A 19,725-nucleotide genomic window follows, 5' to 3' on the forward strand; every position below is an offset into this window, starting at 1 on the left:
TACTTGGTTGTGCAATTATGGCATTGTTAAAGAAAGATCAAAATAAAATAGGAATCTAGCTTACGGTTAGAAGGTCTTTAAAACCTGCTCCTAGAGAATATACCAAGATTAACAAATTACCCCAGTGATCAGTGAACAAAGTCCTTGAACATTTATTTTGACAAGTAAATAAGAATTTTTTATAAAAGGAGTGGTGAGGACAAAAAGCCTCATATTGCATGGGGGCAACTATAGATTGAGATTAAAAACCACAATATCCATCAGCCAAATCTGCAAAAATTATGGCTCTTACGAGAGTCGGAAAAAATTGGATTAACAAAATCCTTAAACATTTGAAGACAACTTAAAGGTACAGACCATTTCAAATACAAAGTCACAGCTTAGGGACTTGCCTTCCTGCAATCTCTTGATATGTACTTGTGATGATAAAATCTGCATTGTTCATGGCAATTAGATCAGCAGTAAATTGGCAAGAAAAATGGTACTTTTCCTCAAATTTCTTCCAATAGATATCAGAATCCGGATACTTTGTTTTTTCCAATGCATGAGCAATTGTACACTGCATTTTGGAGTGTAAAATTTTAAAATTTAAGAGTACAGTTTTCACAAGATAAACTGATGACTACATTTATAATGCATAACAGAAAAACAAAATGTAACAAACCTGTGTTATTCCTAGCTTATAAGATAACAAAGTTGCAACAAGATTCCCATCACTATAGTTGCCAATGATCAGATCTGGAATACCCTGTAGCTCAGCAGCAATTTCACTTGATGCGTCCTAATACAACATGCAACTGTTGAGGAACATCCCATAAACATATAAAATAAGAAACCAACTGATTTTTTTTTTTTTTTTGGAAAAGGTAAAGTAATATTTATTGAGAATGAAATACACACTGGAGGCTGAGATCAGTCCCAAAACAGGCTGACTGATCTAAACAGCGATTACAGAAGCCATCAAGACAAGGAAAAAAATACATCTGATACATTACAGTTTCTAAAATCTGCCGCCACAGACAACCAAGAAATCAGTTTGCCCACTAACTTCTGGGTTAGGTCCTCCAGACTTAGAAACTTGTTGCTGAACACCCTTCTATTCCTCTCGGTCCAGATACACCACATTACAGCACTTGGAATCATTTTCCATAGTCTTCTTTTTCTTGCTCCAGCCCACAATATGCCAGCAGCATAACAGCTCTTTTACCGACCTCAGCATCACCCAACAAACCTTCAAGGACTTGAGGAGGTGGTTCCACAACTGAGCCGAGAACGGGCAGTGTAAACGCAGATGATCAGTAGATTCAGCACTGCACCCACATAAGCTGCAAGACTGGTCCAAAATCCGAATTCCCCTGCTTACAAGGTTCTCCTTGGAAAGGCATTTGTTAAGAGCCATAGTCCAAACAAGGAAACTGGCTTTAGTCGGACTGATAGGATTCCACACTTGCTGAACTGGGAAATCAGGAACACCCCTCCTACCAAGCCTGGCTGCCAAAGATTTAACAGAGAATATCCCATCAGGATTCCACTTCCAATGCCACTTATCCTCCATACTAAAGTCCATCTCTTGATGCTGGAAACAGGTCAAAAGATTCACTGCCTCATCCACCTCCCGATCAAAGAGATTTCTTCAGAAAGAGGGAGTCCAAAGAACAGAACCACCAGAAATACTATAGCACTCAGCAACTGAGGCCTCTTGGTCTGAAGCACACTGGAAGATGAGAGGGAAGGACTCAGCAAGAGGAACATCTGAGCACCAAGGGTCCTTCCAGAATTTGATCCTATTACCATTACCAGCCCTGACTGAGATCCCCCTGGCCAACTCTGGAAAGTGCTTCATTATCCCCTTCCACAAAGAGTTACCCCAGTTAGGAGGGGGGTCCCTAGATCTCCAATTTCCCCAGCTCACACCATATTTGCTAGCTATGAGAGATCTCCACCAAGCATTAGATTCTACAGCAAATCTCCAAATCCATTTACATAGGAGGGCAGAGTTGAAATATTTCAGCTTCCTTATACCTAACCCCCCTTCAGATTTGGGGAGACAGACTTGTTCCCAACTCACCAAGTGCACTTTTTTCTCCTCCTCCCAGACTCTCCAAAGGAAATTCCGTTGAAGCTTTTCAATCTGATTTGCCACCTTCTTAGGAATAGAGAAAAGAGATAGGAAGTAGGTAGGCAAATTGGAGAGAGTACTTTTAATCAGAGTCACCCTCCCCTCAACAGAAAGGCATTTTGCCTTCCAAGAAGCCAGCTTCCTTTCCAATCTCTCAATAACTGGGACCCAAATAGCAGAGGAACCCGACTGGGAGTCCCAAATATTTAACCGGGAGAGATTCAATCTGGCAAACCAGAATACCAGCACACTCAGCTAAGTTGGAAACATGTCCAACTGGGATAATTTGGCTCTTATTCCAATTGACTTTCAAACCTGTAATCACTTCAAACCAAGAGAGAATCCCAAGAATTAGCTCCACCTGAGAGGGGGAAGCATCCACAAAACATACTGTATCATCTGCAAATTGAAGAATATTCACCTTCTCTCCCCCCGGCACCATTGCAAAACCTTCCCAATCCCTTGACTCAGCAGTCTTCTTTCAGAAAAGAGTGAGGATCTCCATTACACATATAAATAAAAGAGGAGATAAAGGGTCTCCCTGCCTAAGACCCCTGGAACTATCAAAGAAACCTGCAGACTGTCCGTTTACCAAGACTGAGAACTTTGGGGAAGTGATACATACTTTCATCCAATTCCTCCATTTCTGCCCAAAATTCATCTGAAGAAGCACAAGGTCTACACATCTCCAGTTAACATGATTGTAGGCCTTCTCAATATCAAGTTTACAAATCAAACCCGGAGAATCTTCTTTTTTTCCTGTAATGAATGAGCTCATTGGCAATAAGAACTGAATCTAGCATCTGTCTACCCAAAATAAAAGCACTTTGGTTATTTGAGATAACCCTACCAAGAACTGCTTTCAATCTTTCAGCAAGGACTTTAGCTAGGATTTTATAGAAGCTATGCAACAGACTAATTGTCCTAAAATCCTTAATATTCACAGCACCTTCAATCTTTGGAATGAGAGTTATAAAGGTAATGTTCAGACTTCTCTACAATGAACCCCTCTCAAAAAAGTCCTGGAAAACATTCAATATATCCTGTCTCACCATGTCCCAGCATTTAATGTAGAAGAGATTTGTAAGACCATCAGGCCCTGGAGACTTTTCATCAGCCAACAACTTGATAGCTTCTTTAACTTCCTCCTCAGAAAAAGGTCTCTCAATGAAAGAAGACTGCTCATCACTCAGCTGGTTAAAAGAAAGGGATCTTGGAAAAGGTCTGAATGCCCAAGATTCCTTATACAACTTCTTGTAAAAGCTAGTTGCCACTAGCTTCATATTAGACTCAGTGATACCTACCCTGCCCTCTCCCTCCAGCCTAGTAATTACAGAAGCTCTAGCTTTGGCATTTGCCATTTTGTGAAAATAATGTGTATTCCTATCCCCCTCTTTCAGCCATGCCACTTTGGTTCTTTGCCTCCATTCAATTTCTTCTGCCACTACCAATTTGTCAAACTTCAACTTAGCCTGAAATCTTTTTAATCTGAGCTCCTCAGCAATAGGACCTAATTCTTAAGCTGTGTCAATCTCCTTTATGGTACTCAGTAGAGCCTTCTTCTCAGTATCTAGATTCAAACTTTTCTCCAATTTCCAAATCTTTAGCCTTGCTTCAATGGCTCCCAATTTCTTTGCTAAGATGAATGAACTAGTACCTCCCACCTGCATATCCTCCCAAACAGACTTCAACAACGGAACTGGAGAGCCATCCTCAAACCAAGCATTCTCTAATTTGAACGGAACTTTTGTTCTCACTCTATCACCACAAACTAGTTGAATAGGAATATGGTCTGACACTGGTCTTGGAAGGGCAATCTGCTTAAACTCCAGAAAATATCCTCCCAGTTAGAAGTAACCAGAAACCTATCTAGCCTCACTAGGGTAGGAAGGTCTTGATTGTTGGTCCAAGTATACCTATTTCCATGAAGGGGTAAATCTTGAAGCTCAAATCTGTTGATAAAATCAGCAAATTGCACCATATCCCTAGATCTTCTTCACCCCGAGCTTCTCTCATCCCCAAAAAGAGTACATTAAAGTCCCCACCAATAACCCATAGGCAATCCAGACTTCCCCTAGCCACTACCAGCTCCTCCCAAAACTCCTCCCTCCGACTTCGGTCATTAGGACCATACACATTAGTAACCTGACACACATTTCCATCTGCAAGTTTTGAGACAAGAGAAATTGAAAAAAGTCCAATCTGATGAGAGATCAAGCTGCAAACAGTCGGGTCCCACATACTCAGTAACTCCCCTGCACTACCAGCTGCTGACTTTGACCTCCACCTAACCTCTCCCTCCCCCCAGATACTTCTAACCACTCCGACCTCCACAGATTCCAATTTAGTTTCTTGAATCAATACCACTTTTGAACCTGAATTTTTCAGAATCACAAACTACCAGCCTCCTTCTCCCCGACCCCAACCCCCTAACATTCCAAGATAATATCTTAAGCTTCATAACAAACTAGGAATAACAGAACACTTGGCACTTAAGCCTTTCTCCCCCCCTCCCCTCACTCCTACCAACTTTATCATTAAGATTCCAAGTCAAGCGTAGCAATTCTCTACTTCTTTTAGATTTGTTGCCCCCCTTCTTTACTACAGCTTTCCCCATGGCCATACTCATTCTTTTCTCTATCCCCTACAAGTGCTTAATTGTTTCCTCTTCCAAGCCTTCTAGGGAGATCCCCAGAAACTTTCCCAATCCCATCAACTTAGAAGAAACCCATGACGAATCAGAAGCACTTTCAAACTGCTCTCTTACCTGGTTCGACTGATCCACTAACAGATTGTTATTCTTCTAAGACTGCCCAACCGAGACAGCAAACCTATTCGTAACACAGAGTTTGCTACCTCCCACTTGTGGCCCAGCACCCTCAAGAATACCTTCACCACCTGCAATTTGAGAATCTGCAGCCACCATCACTATCGGATCCACCACCATCAACTCCTCTTCCTCTCTCAGCACCGCTAGCTGGTTGGACTTTAGCTGAGTCTTGCCTTCCAGAGCAGACAATTGGGAAGGCAAAGATTTCACAACCCTAGTGCCAGGATCTGAAACTCCCTCTCCACCCTTCTTCTCCCTACAAGTAGCAGTCCCCCTTTGTTCTTGAGAATCCCGAGCCTCCCCAGAACCCATACCCTGATGACCACCGCCAACCTGAGGACTGAAATCTAGCGTCAGATTCGCCCTTCGAACAGAGGAGGGACTAGACTCAATATAACCATTGAGCCCAGGCCCAATTTCCAGAATAAAAGGTTGAAGAGTTAGTTGGGCTGAATAAAGCATTCCAGACCCATTAACTTCATCCGAAGTCCCATGGGCCCACTGAGACTCGAGTGGGGGAGGCTGGCAGCCCTTCTGACAATTCTCTAGCGCACTATCTTCCCTAGGGGCCAGCTGGAGCTCTGCAAGGCATTCTCTAATTCAGGCTTTAATGGCTTCAGTACCCCAAGCCTGCCCACTGCCCCTCAAATTTGAATTTCGAATTTCCTTCACAGCTGGATCCTGGGTGAACACATCTGTACCGTTCGAAGTCACCAACATCGGACGGCTCAAAAGAACCCCCAAACTTGCATCTTCTTCTTCTCTATCTCTAGACATCGAAGAAGCAACTCGCGTCTCCATCTTCTGATACCTCTCTGCTACTGAAAAACCGAGAAGCTCACTTTTGCCAAAATCTTCCAAGATTAACGTTTTGGAGCAGTTTGAACTCTCCTTGTCTTCTGTATGGACATCGCAAGACAACCCTTCTCCACCTCTCCAACTTCGAACAGACGACAAAACTTCTTGCCAGATCTGAACAGTGAAGACCACTTCCCCTGCTACCACTTCAACCTTGCTCCGAATTTGGTTTCCCCTGCGGATTTTCATTCTTACCCACTCGCAGGTCGCAATCTCCAGCAGGGAATCGTCTGTCTCTAAAAAACCCCCACAAGCATCCCCAATAGCCCTTATGACACTTGGGCACCAAAGCAAGAGTGGCAGGCCGTAAACCCTAATCCAGCATGACTCTAGGTCCTCTCCTACTTCGAAGGGATCAGGTAATGACATCCCGCACTCGCCCCCCACCAGTCCAGCAAAAGGGGGTTTCTTCCCATCTACCACGGACTTTGTCATAAAACCCAATCCACACCAGCTCTTGACGGACAAATAAAGAGGAAAAGACCATCCGCCATTTTCTTCACTCTCACACCCCCACCTCTCTCCAAATGTCGTTTGCCCACCTCTCTACCTCCTTAATCTCCACCCCCCATCGAAACCTACCCACTAAACAGTTCCTCAAAAACTCTCTTCTCGCAGTCACTCCCTGAGGATCCGTAGCTACCACCCTATTACCATTAACCCATTTCACCTCTGACGCCCTAAAAGTAGGCCAAACCCCCGCCGCCACCACTTCTCTGTAAGAAAGATTGCATCTTACCCTCCCTTCATTCTCCGATCTACGGTACCAGGCAGAAGCTTCCCATCTTTGCTTCACCCCACCTGCTCTATTATAAGAGAATCTGTGCTCCATCAATAACTTCAGGAAAGAGACCCTTCACCGGCAAAACAGACTGTAATCATGCAGTGGTAGAACATTCACCGACAAATCCATCTAATAGACCTGGAACACTTGTGGCATCCAAGTGGCACGAACTGAATCTCTTCGTTCCCGGCTTCTAAAAGCAGTATCGATCCCTATCGACTATCAATCCACATAATGATGTTATGTTGCACCTGTTATTTTGTTTCAGAAAAAAAATGAAATATCCTATATTTACCTAAATTCATGCAATCTACTGAAGTGAAATTGCATTACAACAAATAAAGGACCTCTAGCACTAAATAGCATAACAAATTCCAATTGATTGATATTTGTTAGAATCAAATAAACATAGAAAAGAATCAAACAAATACAAGAATCCACAATCCACAGAATATTTATCCCATAATAGAACATATGTACTTGAAGGAGACTTGGTCAGAAAACCTTCATTTTATGTATTTTCACATTCAGTCGGTTATACTTCCTGCCTTCAATAAGATCTATGGGTGTAACCCCTAACTATTAATTATTTCTTTCAATAGCTTCTAGTGGCATGGGATACGTCTCTTCCTGATGCTAAAAACCATGTATATGACCATTAGCAACATGCCACTAGGTCTCTCCTTTGAAGAGTAAGCAATAAACAATTTTATATAAGTGAAAATACCTTCTTTGAGTCTATATGAGAAACAGAAAGCTAGATTTTAATATGAAAGTAATGCATCTTCAAAGAAGAATTACATTTCATTGGGAGAATCACTCTCATCAAATCCACCATTTCTAACTCCTAGTATATTATCTGTCTTTCAAAATCCCTATCTTGGTGGAAAAAGGCTAGAAAAGTAAATGAGGGACTTCTTGATCTTGACAGCTCCAACTGGCTCAGTTGGTAAGGTCTCTGACTGGCTTTAGTGGAGATTTGGGATCAAATCATGTTGTCACTAGGGTTGAGGGGGTTATGGGTTTGGGGGATGGGCTAACTCCCCAGTTTCTAGCTCCATGAAGAAAAAAAAAGGAAAAAAAGAAAAATGATGGACTTCTTGTGGGAACTGTAATGCAGGAGCTGAAGAATGAAATTTGGAATTTTCTGAAATTTTATGCATTTTCGTATTTTTTTAGCAGTAGTTTTTTTTTCGTCATTTTGATCAGTTCCATGTAGGTCTAGGCTATAGCATCACGTTCCTCTAGCTTAGTAGTGCTTCTCTTTTAATTTTCAGTTTATTTGCATTAGTAGGTAGAAAGTTGTTGTGTTTCTTAATGCACAAGACAAGGAGTGGCATTTTTGTAATTATGATGAACAGTATTCCGAGCCACACAAGCCACTCTATAAATAGATGTATTCTCTTCCTTTTGAAGCTAATGAAGATTTCTTTGGAGTTATCTTTTAAGTTTGCTGTATGGAGTGATTCCTACAAACCCTAGAGTGATTCTAAGGATTTTTCTCTCCTCTCTCTCTCTCTCTTGTGATATTTTATTCCAGTCCTGCATCAAACTGGATGAGAATAAGAAACATCATTTTATTAAGTGGGACTGTGGGAGATTGTGTACAAAAGGAAGAAAGGAGGCCTGGGAGTGGAGCAGATTTTAAAGTGGAACTTCTCTTTGCTGGATAAGTGATTGCTGAGATTCCCCATTGAAAGGGATAGGCTATGGCACCTGGTCATCAAAAGCGTCTATGGCTTGGCACCAAATGGGTAGGATGCCAAGGAAGCAATACATATACTGCTTACTTCCCCATGGAGATCCATTACCAGCCTCCACCATTCTTTTATAGCCCTGATTCTGTATGATGTTTCTAATGGGAGGAGTTGTAGGTTTTGGGGAGATCTCATTCTCAAAGAGAGATTTCCCAACATCCACAATCTTTCTTTGTTACTACAGGGTTAGGTAATTTTTAGACAATATTACTTTGCCATTTAGCAATTAGCACCCATACATGTAGACATACATAAAAAGCATTAAATACCATGCCATAGATGTGACTTGACTTGGTGTGTAAAAGGCGACTTGACTTGCATTGACTCTATAAGTTTAATGTAAACTGCCTGTGCCACAAAAGTTCTGAAGCTTCCAGCACACCACATCACATCAGTCAAGTTAAAGGCCACAAATCACAGCTTATAATTTACAAAAGGTTAGGGAGAAATACACAAACCCATCAAGGAGTTGTATTATTAAAGCATCTACAGGCAATGTAATGCCAATTAGCTCATAACATACTTGTCAAGTAATAGAATACCTCTGTGAATGCCTCCAGGTATGGCCAAACATCAAACCTTGAGATCCACTTCTGAAGAATTCCTTTTTCAGTCCTAAAAGGCACCCGCAAAATATGTGTATGTTGTGTTCCACTGATTCTTTCCAAACGTTGGTTGCATGTTGTCCCTTTTGCATCAGGTATTAGCCGGGTCACCTTTGACCAGTAATCACAGAAGTTTTAGATGAATGACAATAGTTTGTGACTGAGGAGGTGAATGAAAAGCAACAACAAACTATTATCTAAATCATGGTTAGGCAAGATAAAATGAGTTATACTCACAATAAGAATTCTAGGAGTAATATTCAATCCTTGCTCCTGAATTCTCAAAAGCATCTCATTCTCCAAGGAACGTACTTGGTCTAATATATAAACAATCTGCACAGAAATTACAGAAAATAAGTAAACATTAATAACGTTCATATAGCCCTGCAGATGCATATGGACATATGATGACAATTACAATGAACCAAAATCATCATATGTAATCATATTCAACAGAAAGTGTTGCAGGGAGAGGTAGACTGGAGTTTGAAGTACAAATGATATCACAACGACATTCAAAGTTTGCACTTCATACCTTTTTTTTTATGAGTAATTTTCACTTCATACATGGTATTGAACACAACAGAACACCATAGAATAGATGACAAAAAGTATGTTACCTGCCCTCCAGTGTCTGGCAAACCCAAGACATTTGCTTGGCCAAAGTAACCGTGTGGGGATACAACGACAACATTGAACACCATTGGAATCCTCCCAAGGAAAGTCTCCAAGTTAGAGGGATCAGGAGCCTGAATTATGTCCAAGAGAAGATGTACCATCTCAGAAACACGTTTTGCATTATTACCCCAACCTTTCTCAAAGCCCCATTCCTGGAATCTGGAAGAGTGGCCAAGCCATAAATTAGTCACTACAGCCTAAATGGTAAATGCTTAAACTGTGCAAACAATTTGGGAACCATGAAGCTTACACATATTCAAAATCAGAATATGGTGCATCTGGTAGTAGCTTAGAGAGATATTCCTCTGCCTTGGCCAAATTAGTTTGAAGTCTTGATAAACTTTGTATCCGATCATTCAGCATCATGACCTGCACATTTTACTTGATAAATTAATTCATTTAGCTCTCTGCATTACTCCATTACCTTGGTTTAATAATTCATAACAATGGGAAGATTGAAGACAAAGCCACTCATAGAATTAGAGCAGGATGAGCAAAAAGAGGGGGGTGTGTGATAGGCAAATACCACTTCAGCCAAAAGAAAAATTCTATGAAACTGTTGCAAGGCCAGCTATGTTGTATGGAGCAGAGTGTTGGTCTGTTAGAAAACATGTCCAAAAAATGAATGTTGAAGAAATGCATATGCTTAGATGGATGAGTGGTAAAACTAGAAAGATAGGGTCAGAAATGAAGTTATATGAAGGAAACTAGGAGTAGCTCCAATGGGTAATGAAATGAGAGGAAGTAGAGTGAGATAGTTTGGTCATGTGCATGAAGACCATCTACAGAGCCCGTTAGAAGAAGTTATCAGTTACAAGTTGAAGGGAATGGAAGTACTAGGGACAGACTGAAGGGGAATTGGGTGGAAGTAGTGGGAAAAGAATTAAGCACCCATAAGATGATGAATTTTTTAACTGTAACATAAAGTATTTCATTAAAAGCTGAAACAAGATACAAAGATGATACAGTGGATATGGCAATGAACACAACAGATTGCAAAACAGGATTCATGTAGCAGACCCCATATAGTTAGGACAAGGCTTAGATGATGATGAGCTCTGCTGTATTACTACATGTAGCATTAAAGAACATACCAACATAATGACCAAGTTTCAATCAGAACATGACCAGACTAGAATGTTGAACCAAGAACATAATGATAAATAATAAAAAGGTAAAAGACTTAAACATACCCTGGGGTTTTAAAATGGACTTAAATATATCTTGTGGGCTGACCCCACTGGACTTAAACATACCCTCTTTTGGTGAAACGTTCGGTTGAGAATTTAGGTGATCTGTTTAATATTTAAAAACCCCATTTTACCCTTTGAAGCATTTTGGACCTAGAAGCATCTCTCACCAGTAATCCAGTCTCATAAAATAAATCATTCACATCTCGCCAAGTTTTTGTACAACATTGTAAAGTAATGCAGTCCGATGAGATAACCATTTCACATCTCAGTTTTTGTTGTTGTATTTAAAACCCAGAAACTCTGGTTATGAGATTTCATAGATGCTCTTGGTGTACTGATTACTAAACCATTACAAACCCACTAGTATAATGCCACCAAGGAGGTTCTGAGGCAATGTGCTGAGTCGTTTGACTTGATCAGTGCTTCATTTCAATGAGGTAGAACGTTGAAGCAATTGTGATCATCTAAAGAGAACAACAAATTATTTCAGTTACTTGATTCATATGCTCTCTAATGAAATGATGATCTATGAGTAGATTAAACCATGCTTTTTAAATGCACCAGAGCCATGCAATCTCTTTTACAGTTAGTCTTGAAAGGATTTCATGAATGATTTCGCTTGGGAGCTCTGTAACACCATCTAACAACTCTTTCTTATTCATTCTTATTTCATCTTCTTGTAAAAATAATAACACTGACTGGACTCTTATATTTAAAGGAGGATACAGAGAGAAAATGGAGTTGCATTCGGACTTTGCAGAACAGGGCCCCATTCTACGTTCGAACGGTTAGCGGAAAGGATTCAATAAACAAGAAGCTCCCTCCAGGATTATGCATATTTGACGGATAGAAATAATCAGTCTTTTTTCAGTTTGGAAATTTGGTTTTTACTCTCTGTTAGGAATAGAGTCTTTGGGCCCATGTGCAGTTTAGCCACATGGCCCACTTATAGTTAGTCGGTTAGTGGGTTGTTACACCACAACCGACCTCCTCTGATGTAATTATAAATACTGCCATATCAGAATAAGAAGATGCATGTTTTTCCCTCATTCTGATACCTCCTTACATGGTATCAGAGCCTCGGCTCATCGCAAATCCCTTACTTCATCGCACACTCACAGGGTGCGATTAATCTCATCACCCATATTCCTTCTCCTTTTTTTCTGTTTTCCCAAAGTTTTTCTTTCAAGAAACTCATTCTTGATTTCTTGAAACCCAACGGATCATCGTCTTGCCATGACGTCCCTGTTCTTAGATCCCAGCTCCCCGTATTTCTTGCATGCCTCTGACAATCCAGGAATGGTTTTAGTATCCTGTCTGCTCACCGGAGAAAATTACCCAGTATGGCAGCAGGCGATGAGAACAGCACTCCGAGCGAAGAACAAACTATGTTTTGTTGACGAATCGCTGCCCCAACCAGCAAGATTGTTGCCAGAAAAAAGCGCTTGGTCCAAATGCAATGCGATGGTCGCTTCTTGGATCTTCAACTCTGTCTCAAAGGTGCTGTACATGTTGCCTTCATTGAATCTGCATCAAAGATCAGGTCAGAACTACAGGAGAGATTTTCTCAGAAAACTATCCCAAGAATACACCAACTCAAGCATGATTTGGCGATGCTCAAACAAGCGAATCTTACCATAACATCGTTCTTCACCAAATTAAAGATAATTTGGGATGAATTAGCCACACTCAATACCTTACCTGAGTGTTCTTGTGGGGGCGCAGCCAAGACCTTCATTGTTGAGCAAGAAAAAGAACGACTCCATCAATTCTTGATGGGACTCAATGAGTCGTACAATACCATCCGCTCCAGTATTCTTGGATCGGAACCTTTACCATCCTTGAACAAGGCCTATGCTCTGGTCCTTCAAGAAGAATGCCACCTCGCGATGTATACTCTGCAGTCTGCGCCAGAAGCAGCAGCCATGTCTGTTTCCTCTAGACAAGGGTCTCGTTCAAATACCATGGGACCTAACCAGCAGTCAAGATCAAAGTATTACTATGAGCACTGCAAACGCAATGGCCACACTAAGGACCGCTGCTACGAACTAGTAGGATATCCACCCGGCTGGGATAAATCCCATTCAAATTGGCGGAATGAGAAAGGGAACCAACGATCAAGCTCCTGTGCCACTTCAGAAACCACAGATCAGATTCTTGGCAAGAATCCTTCAAGCAACTCTTCATTTTTTGGCCTTTCTCCTTAGCAATATACTCAGCTTCTCTCCTTATTGAGCAAAGAATCAGCCAATACTATATTTGCCAATGTCACCGGTAAGACCACTTCTACTGTCAAGTGGATACTTGACAGTGGTGCTTCAGATCACATGATCTCATCACCATGTCATTTCATAGATCACACCTCCACAGATATTGATAAGCCAGTTTAGCTACCAAATGGACTATTGGTTCCAGCCACCATGCAAGGATCAATATCCTTAGGATCTCTGGTTATTCCTAATGTGCTCTACATACCAGAATTTTCCTGCAATTTTTTATCTATTAGTCGGCTAACACAACAATTAAATTGTGCTGTAATTTTCTCTTCCTCGTCTTGCATCATCTAGGACTTAGCCTCCAAGGGACTTTGCGTGATGGACTTTACCGATTCTCGTTTACAACACCTCAACACGCATCTGCTCACACCACTTCCACTACAAATTCAGCAACATGGCACCACCGTCTGGGACATGCCTCTCGCAAGCACCTGTCACTCATTCTTGGAGTACCCATTGTATCTTCGGAGCACTGCTATGATGCATGCCACAGAGCCAAACAAACTTGGCTTCCTTTCCATGTCAGCCAGTCCATGTCCTCTCGGCCATTTCAATTGGTCCATTGTGACATTTGCGGAGGTTGATGACTTTAGCAAATGTACTTGGGTTTATCTACTTCGAAATAAATCAAATGCTGTATCTTTTCTTCTTTTATTTTGTGCAATGGTACCTCGGCAGTTTGGATACACACTCCAAGTTCTCCGTTCAGATAATGGGTATGAATTTCATTCACGCCCCTTGCAAGAATTCCTTACTGCACAGGAGATTGAACTTCAACGCAGCTGCGTCGACACGCCACAACAGAATGGCGTTGCTGAACGGAAACATCGCCATTTACTAGAAGTTGCCAAAGCCCTCTGCTTCCATGCCCACATGCCTATATCATTTTGGGGTGAGTGCTTACAAACCGCCATCTACATCATCAACCGCTTACCAACCCCTTTGCTCTCAAACAAGTCACCATAAGAAGTCTTATTCCAAAAACCACCATGTTATGATCACATGAAGTCTTTTGGGTGTCTATGCTATGCACAGGTTTGCCCCAAACCTCATGATAAATTTGCTAGTAGAGCCATCTGATGTGCCTTTGTTGGATACCCTTATGGCCAAAAGGGATACAAACTATACAACCTTGAGTCACACCAACTGTTCACTGCATGAGACGTCATATTCTATGAGACTCAATTCCCTTTCAAGAACCAACAATTTCCCACCACCATTCTTGAACTACGCCTTTTTCCATCCCCCAATCCCACATTTGATGACAAACCTATCCCACCACCTTCACTAATTGAAGCCCAACCCACAGTTGATCAAACACGGCCCATCATACTACCCAGTCCAATATCCGTTGATCCCCAACCCATAATCAGCAACCAGCCGTCTAATGCTGATAACATTCAACACAATGCCCGGTCCAGGCGCACAACCAGAAACCCCACTCACCTCCAAGATTATGTTGTCAACCTACCACCATCTTTGGCACATCAGACCTAGGCTGTCATTCCTCAGATAGAATCTGAACCAACCACTTTCACTCAAGCCAACAGGAATCCCTGATGGCGCCAAGCCATGGCAGATGAAACCTCAGCCCTAGAACGCAACAATACTTGGATTCTAGTGGACTTACTCCCATGAAAGCGCCCAATTGGATCAAAATGGGTGTATAAAATTAAATACAAAGCGGATGGCTCTATTGAGAGGTTCAAAGCTTGCCTTGTGGCTAAAGGCTATACTCAGGTTGAAGGATTGGATTACCATGACACCTTGCACCAATAACAAAATTAGTCATAATGTGGTGTTTAGTGGCCACGATTGCAATAAGAAACTGGGATTCACCAATTCGATGTCAATAATGCTTTTCTACATGGTGGCCTTCATGAGGAAGTATATATGACTATTCCTCAAGGTTTTGCTCAAGGAGGAGATCACAGAGTATGCAAATTCCAAATTCCCTCTATGGCCTCAAACAAGCATATCGTATGTGGTTTGAAAAGTTTACTCAAGCACTTCTCTATTTGGGCTTCAAGCAATCACATGCCAATTATTCTCTCTTTACACTGACTTCAGGTGACTCCTTCATAGCCGCACTAGTATATGTTGATGATGTTCTCCTAGTTGGAAATGATTCTACATGAATCACATTTCTCAAGAAGTTCATGGACGACAGGTTCAAAATCAAAGACCTTGGCACCCCAAATTTTTTTTTGGGACTTGAGGTCCATCGTTTGGTTGATGACATATTTCTCAGTCAACATAAATACATCGCTGATATCATTGACACCAGGATGCAAGATTGTAAACCATCACCAACACCAATGGAGGCCCAACACCATTTTGATGATCCTTCCAGCCCCATCTTGGCTGATCCTTCGACTTATCGCAGACTTGTGGGCCGTTTAGTTTACCTCATGGTAATCAGGCCTGATATCTCATTTGTTGTGAACTATCTCAATCAACATATACATGAACCTCGTCAAGAACACCTTGATGCTGCCTTGCACGTTGTTCGATATCTCAAAGACACTCCATTGCATGGCATATCTCTTTCGAGCAATAGCAACATTGTTCTCAATGGATACTCTAATTCTGACTGGGCTAGTTGCCCTGTCACCCAACGATCAACTACTGGCTACATCACTTTACTCGGCTCATCTCCTCTATCTTGGAAAACCAAGAAATAGCCGACTGTGTCTCACTCCTTGGCAAAAGCGGAATACCAAGCAATGGCCTTTGTCACAGCCGAATTAGTTTGGCTTCGACAACTCTTAGCTGATTTCACCATTCAGCTTTCGTCACCTATGCAACTGGACTGTGACACCAAGGCAGCACTTCACATAGTAGCCAATCCGGTTTTTCACGAAAGAACGAAACACATCCACATTGACTGTCATTTTGTTAGTGAACAAGTGCAAAATGGCTCCTTTACAGACTCATCGCTTATCGAGGTCTTCTTAGCCAGCTGATCTCCTCACAAAGGCTCTTTCCACAGAAAAATTTCATCATCTCCGCTCCAAGTTGGGCGTCCTGATGCCTTTTGACGCTCCAACATGAAGGGGAGGGGGTATTAGGAATAGTCTTTGGGCCCACGTGCAGTTTAGCCACGTGGTCCACTTGTAGTTAGTCGGTTACTGGATTGTTACACCACAACCGACCTCCTCTGATGTAATTATAAATACTGCCATATCAGAATAAGAAGATACAAGTTTTTCCCTCGTTCCGATACCTCCCTTACACTCTCTGGTTCGTTTTGAAATTTTGAAGAATAATAAAGGGTAGAAGAGTCTTCCGTCAAATTTAACATCTGCAGATATGTTTAAGTCCAGTCAAAAACTTAAAGGAACGTTTAAGTCAATTTCTGAAAACTCAGGGTATCTTTGCTTCTTTAATCAACATTAGGGAAATGAATAACGCCTTTCAAATAAAGAGGAAATAATTAATTTTCAATCTAACGCGCATGAGCCAAACTGAGGAAATATGAGCTCCTCCAAAAGAAAAAGCAAGGCAAATGCATACTTACATGGCCCTTGTATTTGTGTGCTCGAAGAAAATCAAGCAAAGGCTCCAAGCAGTCTCTGTTCCGGAACATAACCGATGAAAGGTGACGATTGAGGAATTGAACCCCATTTCCAATGAACGAGGACTGGCTGGGGCGAGGAAATGTCGCGTTGAAGGGTTCGAAATCAAGCTCAAGCACGAAATGATTATTGAAGCTGAAAGGGGTATTAAAAGCCAAGACTACATTAATTACAAAAGGTAAAAGAAAGTTAATTAGTTAAATAATTAATAAGTTCAACTATCAAGGCTCTCTTCAAAGAGGAAATTTATTAAAAAGCGACGGACAGAACAGAAAAATATGGCAACAGTTGCATCAGCAGAGAAAGGTTGCTCTGTTTACTCGCCATTGACGAGTTCCTCCTTGAAGCGAAGATATTCGGCGACGCCCAACTGCTCCACACTCAGCTCATGGACATTAACACGAACAAATTCCCAAATACCGGGCCTCGGACGGACAGCTATTGCCACAAAAGGAGGAAGGACTATAGCTTCCTTTAACCAAATCAAATAAATAAATAGATGAATCAGAAATGCAGAGGCCTTACAGAAACCGACAGAAAGAGACATTAAGAGAGAGAGAGAGAGAGAGAGAATAAAAAAGGACCTGAGCGGATTTGAGAATTTCGCTAAAAGGGCTATCAGTGAGCTTCTTTCTTCCTTTATCTTCTCCCACGTCATTGGCTAACTCGTCTAATAGGTGATGTGGTTGCAGAATTCCTTTGCCCTGATCCATGTACCTAGGCAAAACAACATTGTTATCTTACAAGAAAGCCATAGCCTCTAATAGTAAAAACCCTAAGATTCAGAAGACTAAATCTAGCCTAGACAGGAAGAAAGAACAGATAAAAAGAACATCAACCTGGAGAGTAGAGAAACGAGTTCATTCCGGTGAGCAGAGAGCGTGTCCTCGATCCTTTCTCGAATGCTGGGAACCCTGCCAAATTTAGGGGTCGCCATGAGCTAGTAATAAAGAAGCTGGTCATACAAACCAAATACAAATACGTTCGTTCTTTCGTTCTGTTTTTTTGTTTAAGAAAGAGATGGAGCAGGAGGGATGAGATGGTGATGTGTCGCACTGAGAAGAGTTGGGATCGCAAACTGTGCTTTGAAGCTGCAAGCAAGTGGCACGATCAGAGAAAGCGTGATGAATATGTCAATGATCCAACCAAACAAAACCGTCATTTTTGTGTCTACGGATTACGCAGCAGCAGCAGCAGCTAAAAGAGAAACGGTGGGAACCTAACGTGATTGGTAGTTTTGTTTGAAGTTTAGCGCAGGAAACGCATTCAACTATCTCCACGTTCGTTTGGTTTTTGTCATTGAATCAAATTGAACGGTGGGCACTGGGCACCGTTTCAATAGTGAACTTTGCACACTGCAAATCAACACGTGTATTTCCTGCCCCAAATCAAATTGAACGGTTGGCAGCTTAACCTGAGTGGCACCTTAGGGCCCGTTTGGTTCGCGGGAATGAATCTGAAATCCAACTGTCTTATTAGGCAGAATTACTGAATTAGAATCTCACTTTCATTCCTACTGGTGGAATAACATTCCCCCATTTGGTCATTCCCTCCTCTTCTTTTGGAATGAAATTCCATTCTAATTTATTCTAATTCTGATTCTGATTCTGATTCTTGTCAGAGTTAAATAGACTGAGACTATAAAAATAAATCATTTTGATTCTAATTCCAATTTCAATTGCAACCAAACGAACCCTGATTTTGAATGCAATTCCTATACCTTATACTATAACCTGCTCAAGAATCAACTGACAAAAAAAAAAAACAAAAGAAACTGCACTCCAAAAGAATCCTTATGGAAGGACATTCCTCACACAAGAGGATTGGACGAAGTGATGTTTTTGTCTTAATCCAAGGGTGGTTTTTGCCTTTTTTGGGGCGGAACTCGGAACAAACAAAAGTCTAACTACATCTCTTAGCAGATCACGTTGTGCAATTTTGTGAACCATTTGATCGGCAATTATCCCTGCCTACATTAACGAAATCAGAAACGAACTGGGCCCATCATCTTCTTTTGAGTTAGAGGTCATTATCAGCAAAGAGCCGTTAGAGTTAGAGGGATGGTGATAGTGTTTTAAGCCCATTGGTCTCGAGACCGGATATGCTCCTCACACAGGGCGCCTCACACTGACCCCACAGATGCATATGAGATCGGTGTGAGACGCAGATCCCAATTCGTTGGCCCCTCAATTGGACGTACCCTTTCTGCTTTCTGCTTTCATAGTTTCCTCACACTGACCACACAGGACTTACGGCATGTCTTGGCCACACGTCGAGAATATCTCCTATAATAGTATTTGTTATTGATAGAGAGATGTTCCTAATACTGGATAGGATGTAACCGTGAGATCGTGTGAGGCACGCTTTATATTTGTAAGAAACAGTCACTAGTTGTTCCAGAAAGGGAATTAGGTTGCTGATTAGCTTGTTAAGTATGTTCATTCAAATTTTAATTCTTTTTCTTATTTGTCTTTCTTTCTAAAGTATCTTGGGATGGGCTATACTTTATTATGTGTAGCTCCTTTTTTTATCTCTGATTTATATATAAAAGAAAAAAGAGTTATGTGGCGCTTTATGCCTCCAACCAGTCGGTTGGCACCGTTGATATGGACGTAGTTGTGCATTCTTTTTCAGTGAAGTTATGCAATTAGAGTCCATCATCTGGTCGAATCGAATCGTTCAAATTGTCACCTGGTCGGTTAAGATTTTGGGTTTGGTTCAATCAAAACCCGATAAATAGTAAAAAACCATAGATTTGGTCAAAACTGTTGACTTGGTTAAGAATCGTTTGACCCGATCAATTCAATCATTGACCTGTTTGACTCGGTCATTGGGTCGTGAGTTGCATATTCAATGTATGCAAACTTTCAGAGGCCATAACTTTGCACTCAGATGTCTAATTGGGGTGATTTTTTTTTTTTTATTTTGGGTAACTTTTTGAGATCTATACGTCCCAATGAGCCATAGGCGCCTTGCCCCACTATTATCGCAAAAAAAAAACCCTTTTGGCCTCAAATTATAATTTTTAATATTTTTATAAATAACAA

General features: G+C 41.4%; 1 protein-coding gene across 3 annotated transcripts in view; it reads right to left on the reverse strand.

Annotated features, from left to right (window-relative positions):
* Positions 1–17,855, reverse strand: part of LOC104598894 (sucrose synthase 4-like) — a 34,656-nt gene extending 16,801 nt beyond the window's left edge. For 2 of the 3 annotated variants that reach the window (XR_002022750.2, XM_088901011.1), the window contains exons 1-10: positions 17,518–17,726; positions 17,263–17,395; positions 16,999–17,150; positions 16,621–16,813; positions 9,882–10,000; positions 9,574–9,790; positions 9,191–9,286; positions 8,891–9,064; positions 665–781; positions 393–559 (exon numbers count right to left, since the gene is read on the reverse strand). Coding sequence is in view for 2 of the 3 variants with exons in the window: in XM_088901011.1 (XP_088757137.1) it covers positions 393–559; positions 665–781; positions 8,891–9,064; positions 9,191–9,286; positions 9,574–9,790; positions 9,882–10,000; positions 16,621–16,813; positions 16,999–17,150; positions 17,263–17,395; positions 17,518–17,615 (1,466 nt within the window). In the remaining variant the exon portion in view is untranslated. Of the gene's footprint in view, positions 1–392; positions 560–664; positions 782–8,890; positions 9,065–9,190; positions 9,287–9,573; positions 9,791–9,881; positions 10,001–16,620; positions 16,814–16,998; positions 17,151–17,262; positions 17,396–17,517; positions 17,727–17,757 lie in introns of those variants that run through there. The other variant, XM_010261172.3, reaches the window with a different exon arrangement.
* Between the last annotated feature and the right edge of the window lie 1,870 nt (positions 17,856–19,725).

This window comes from Nelumbo nucifera, chromosome 3 (assembly GCF_055504915.1).
Source record: "Nelumbo nucifera cultivar China Antique chromosome 3, China Antique-T2T, whole genome shotgun sequence".
NCBI classification, from domain to species: domain Eukaryota; kingdom Viridiplantae; phylum Streptophyta; class Magnoliopsida; order Proteales; family Nelumbonaceae; genus Nelumbo; species Nelumbo nucifera.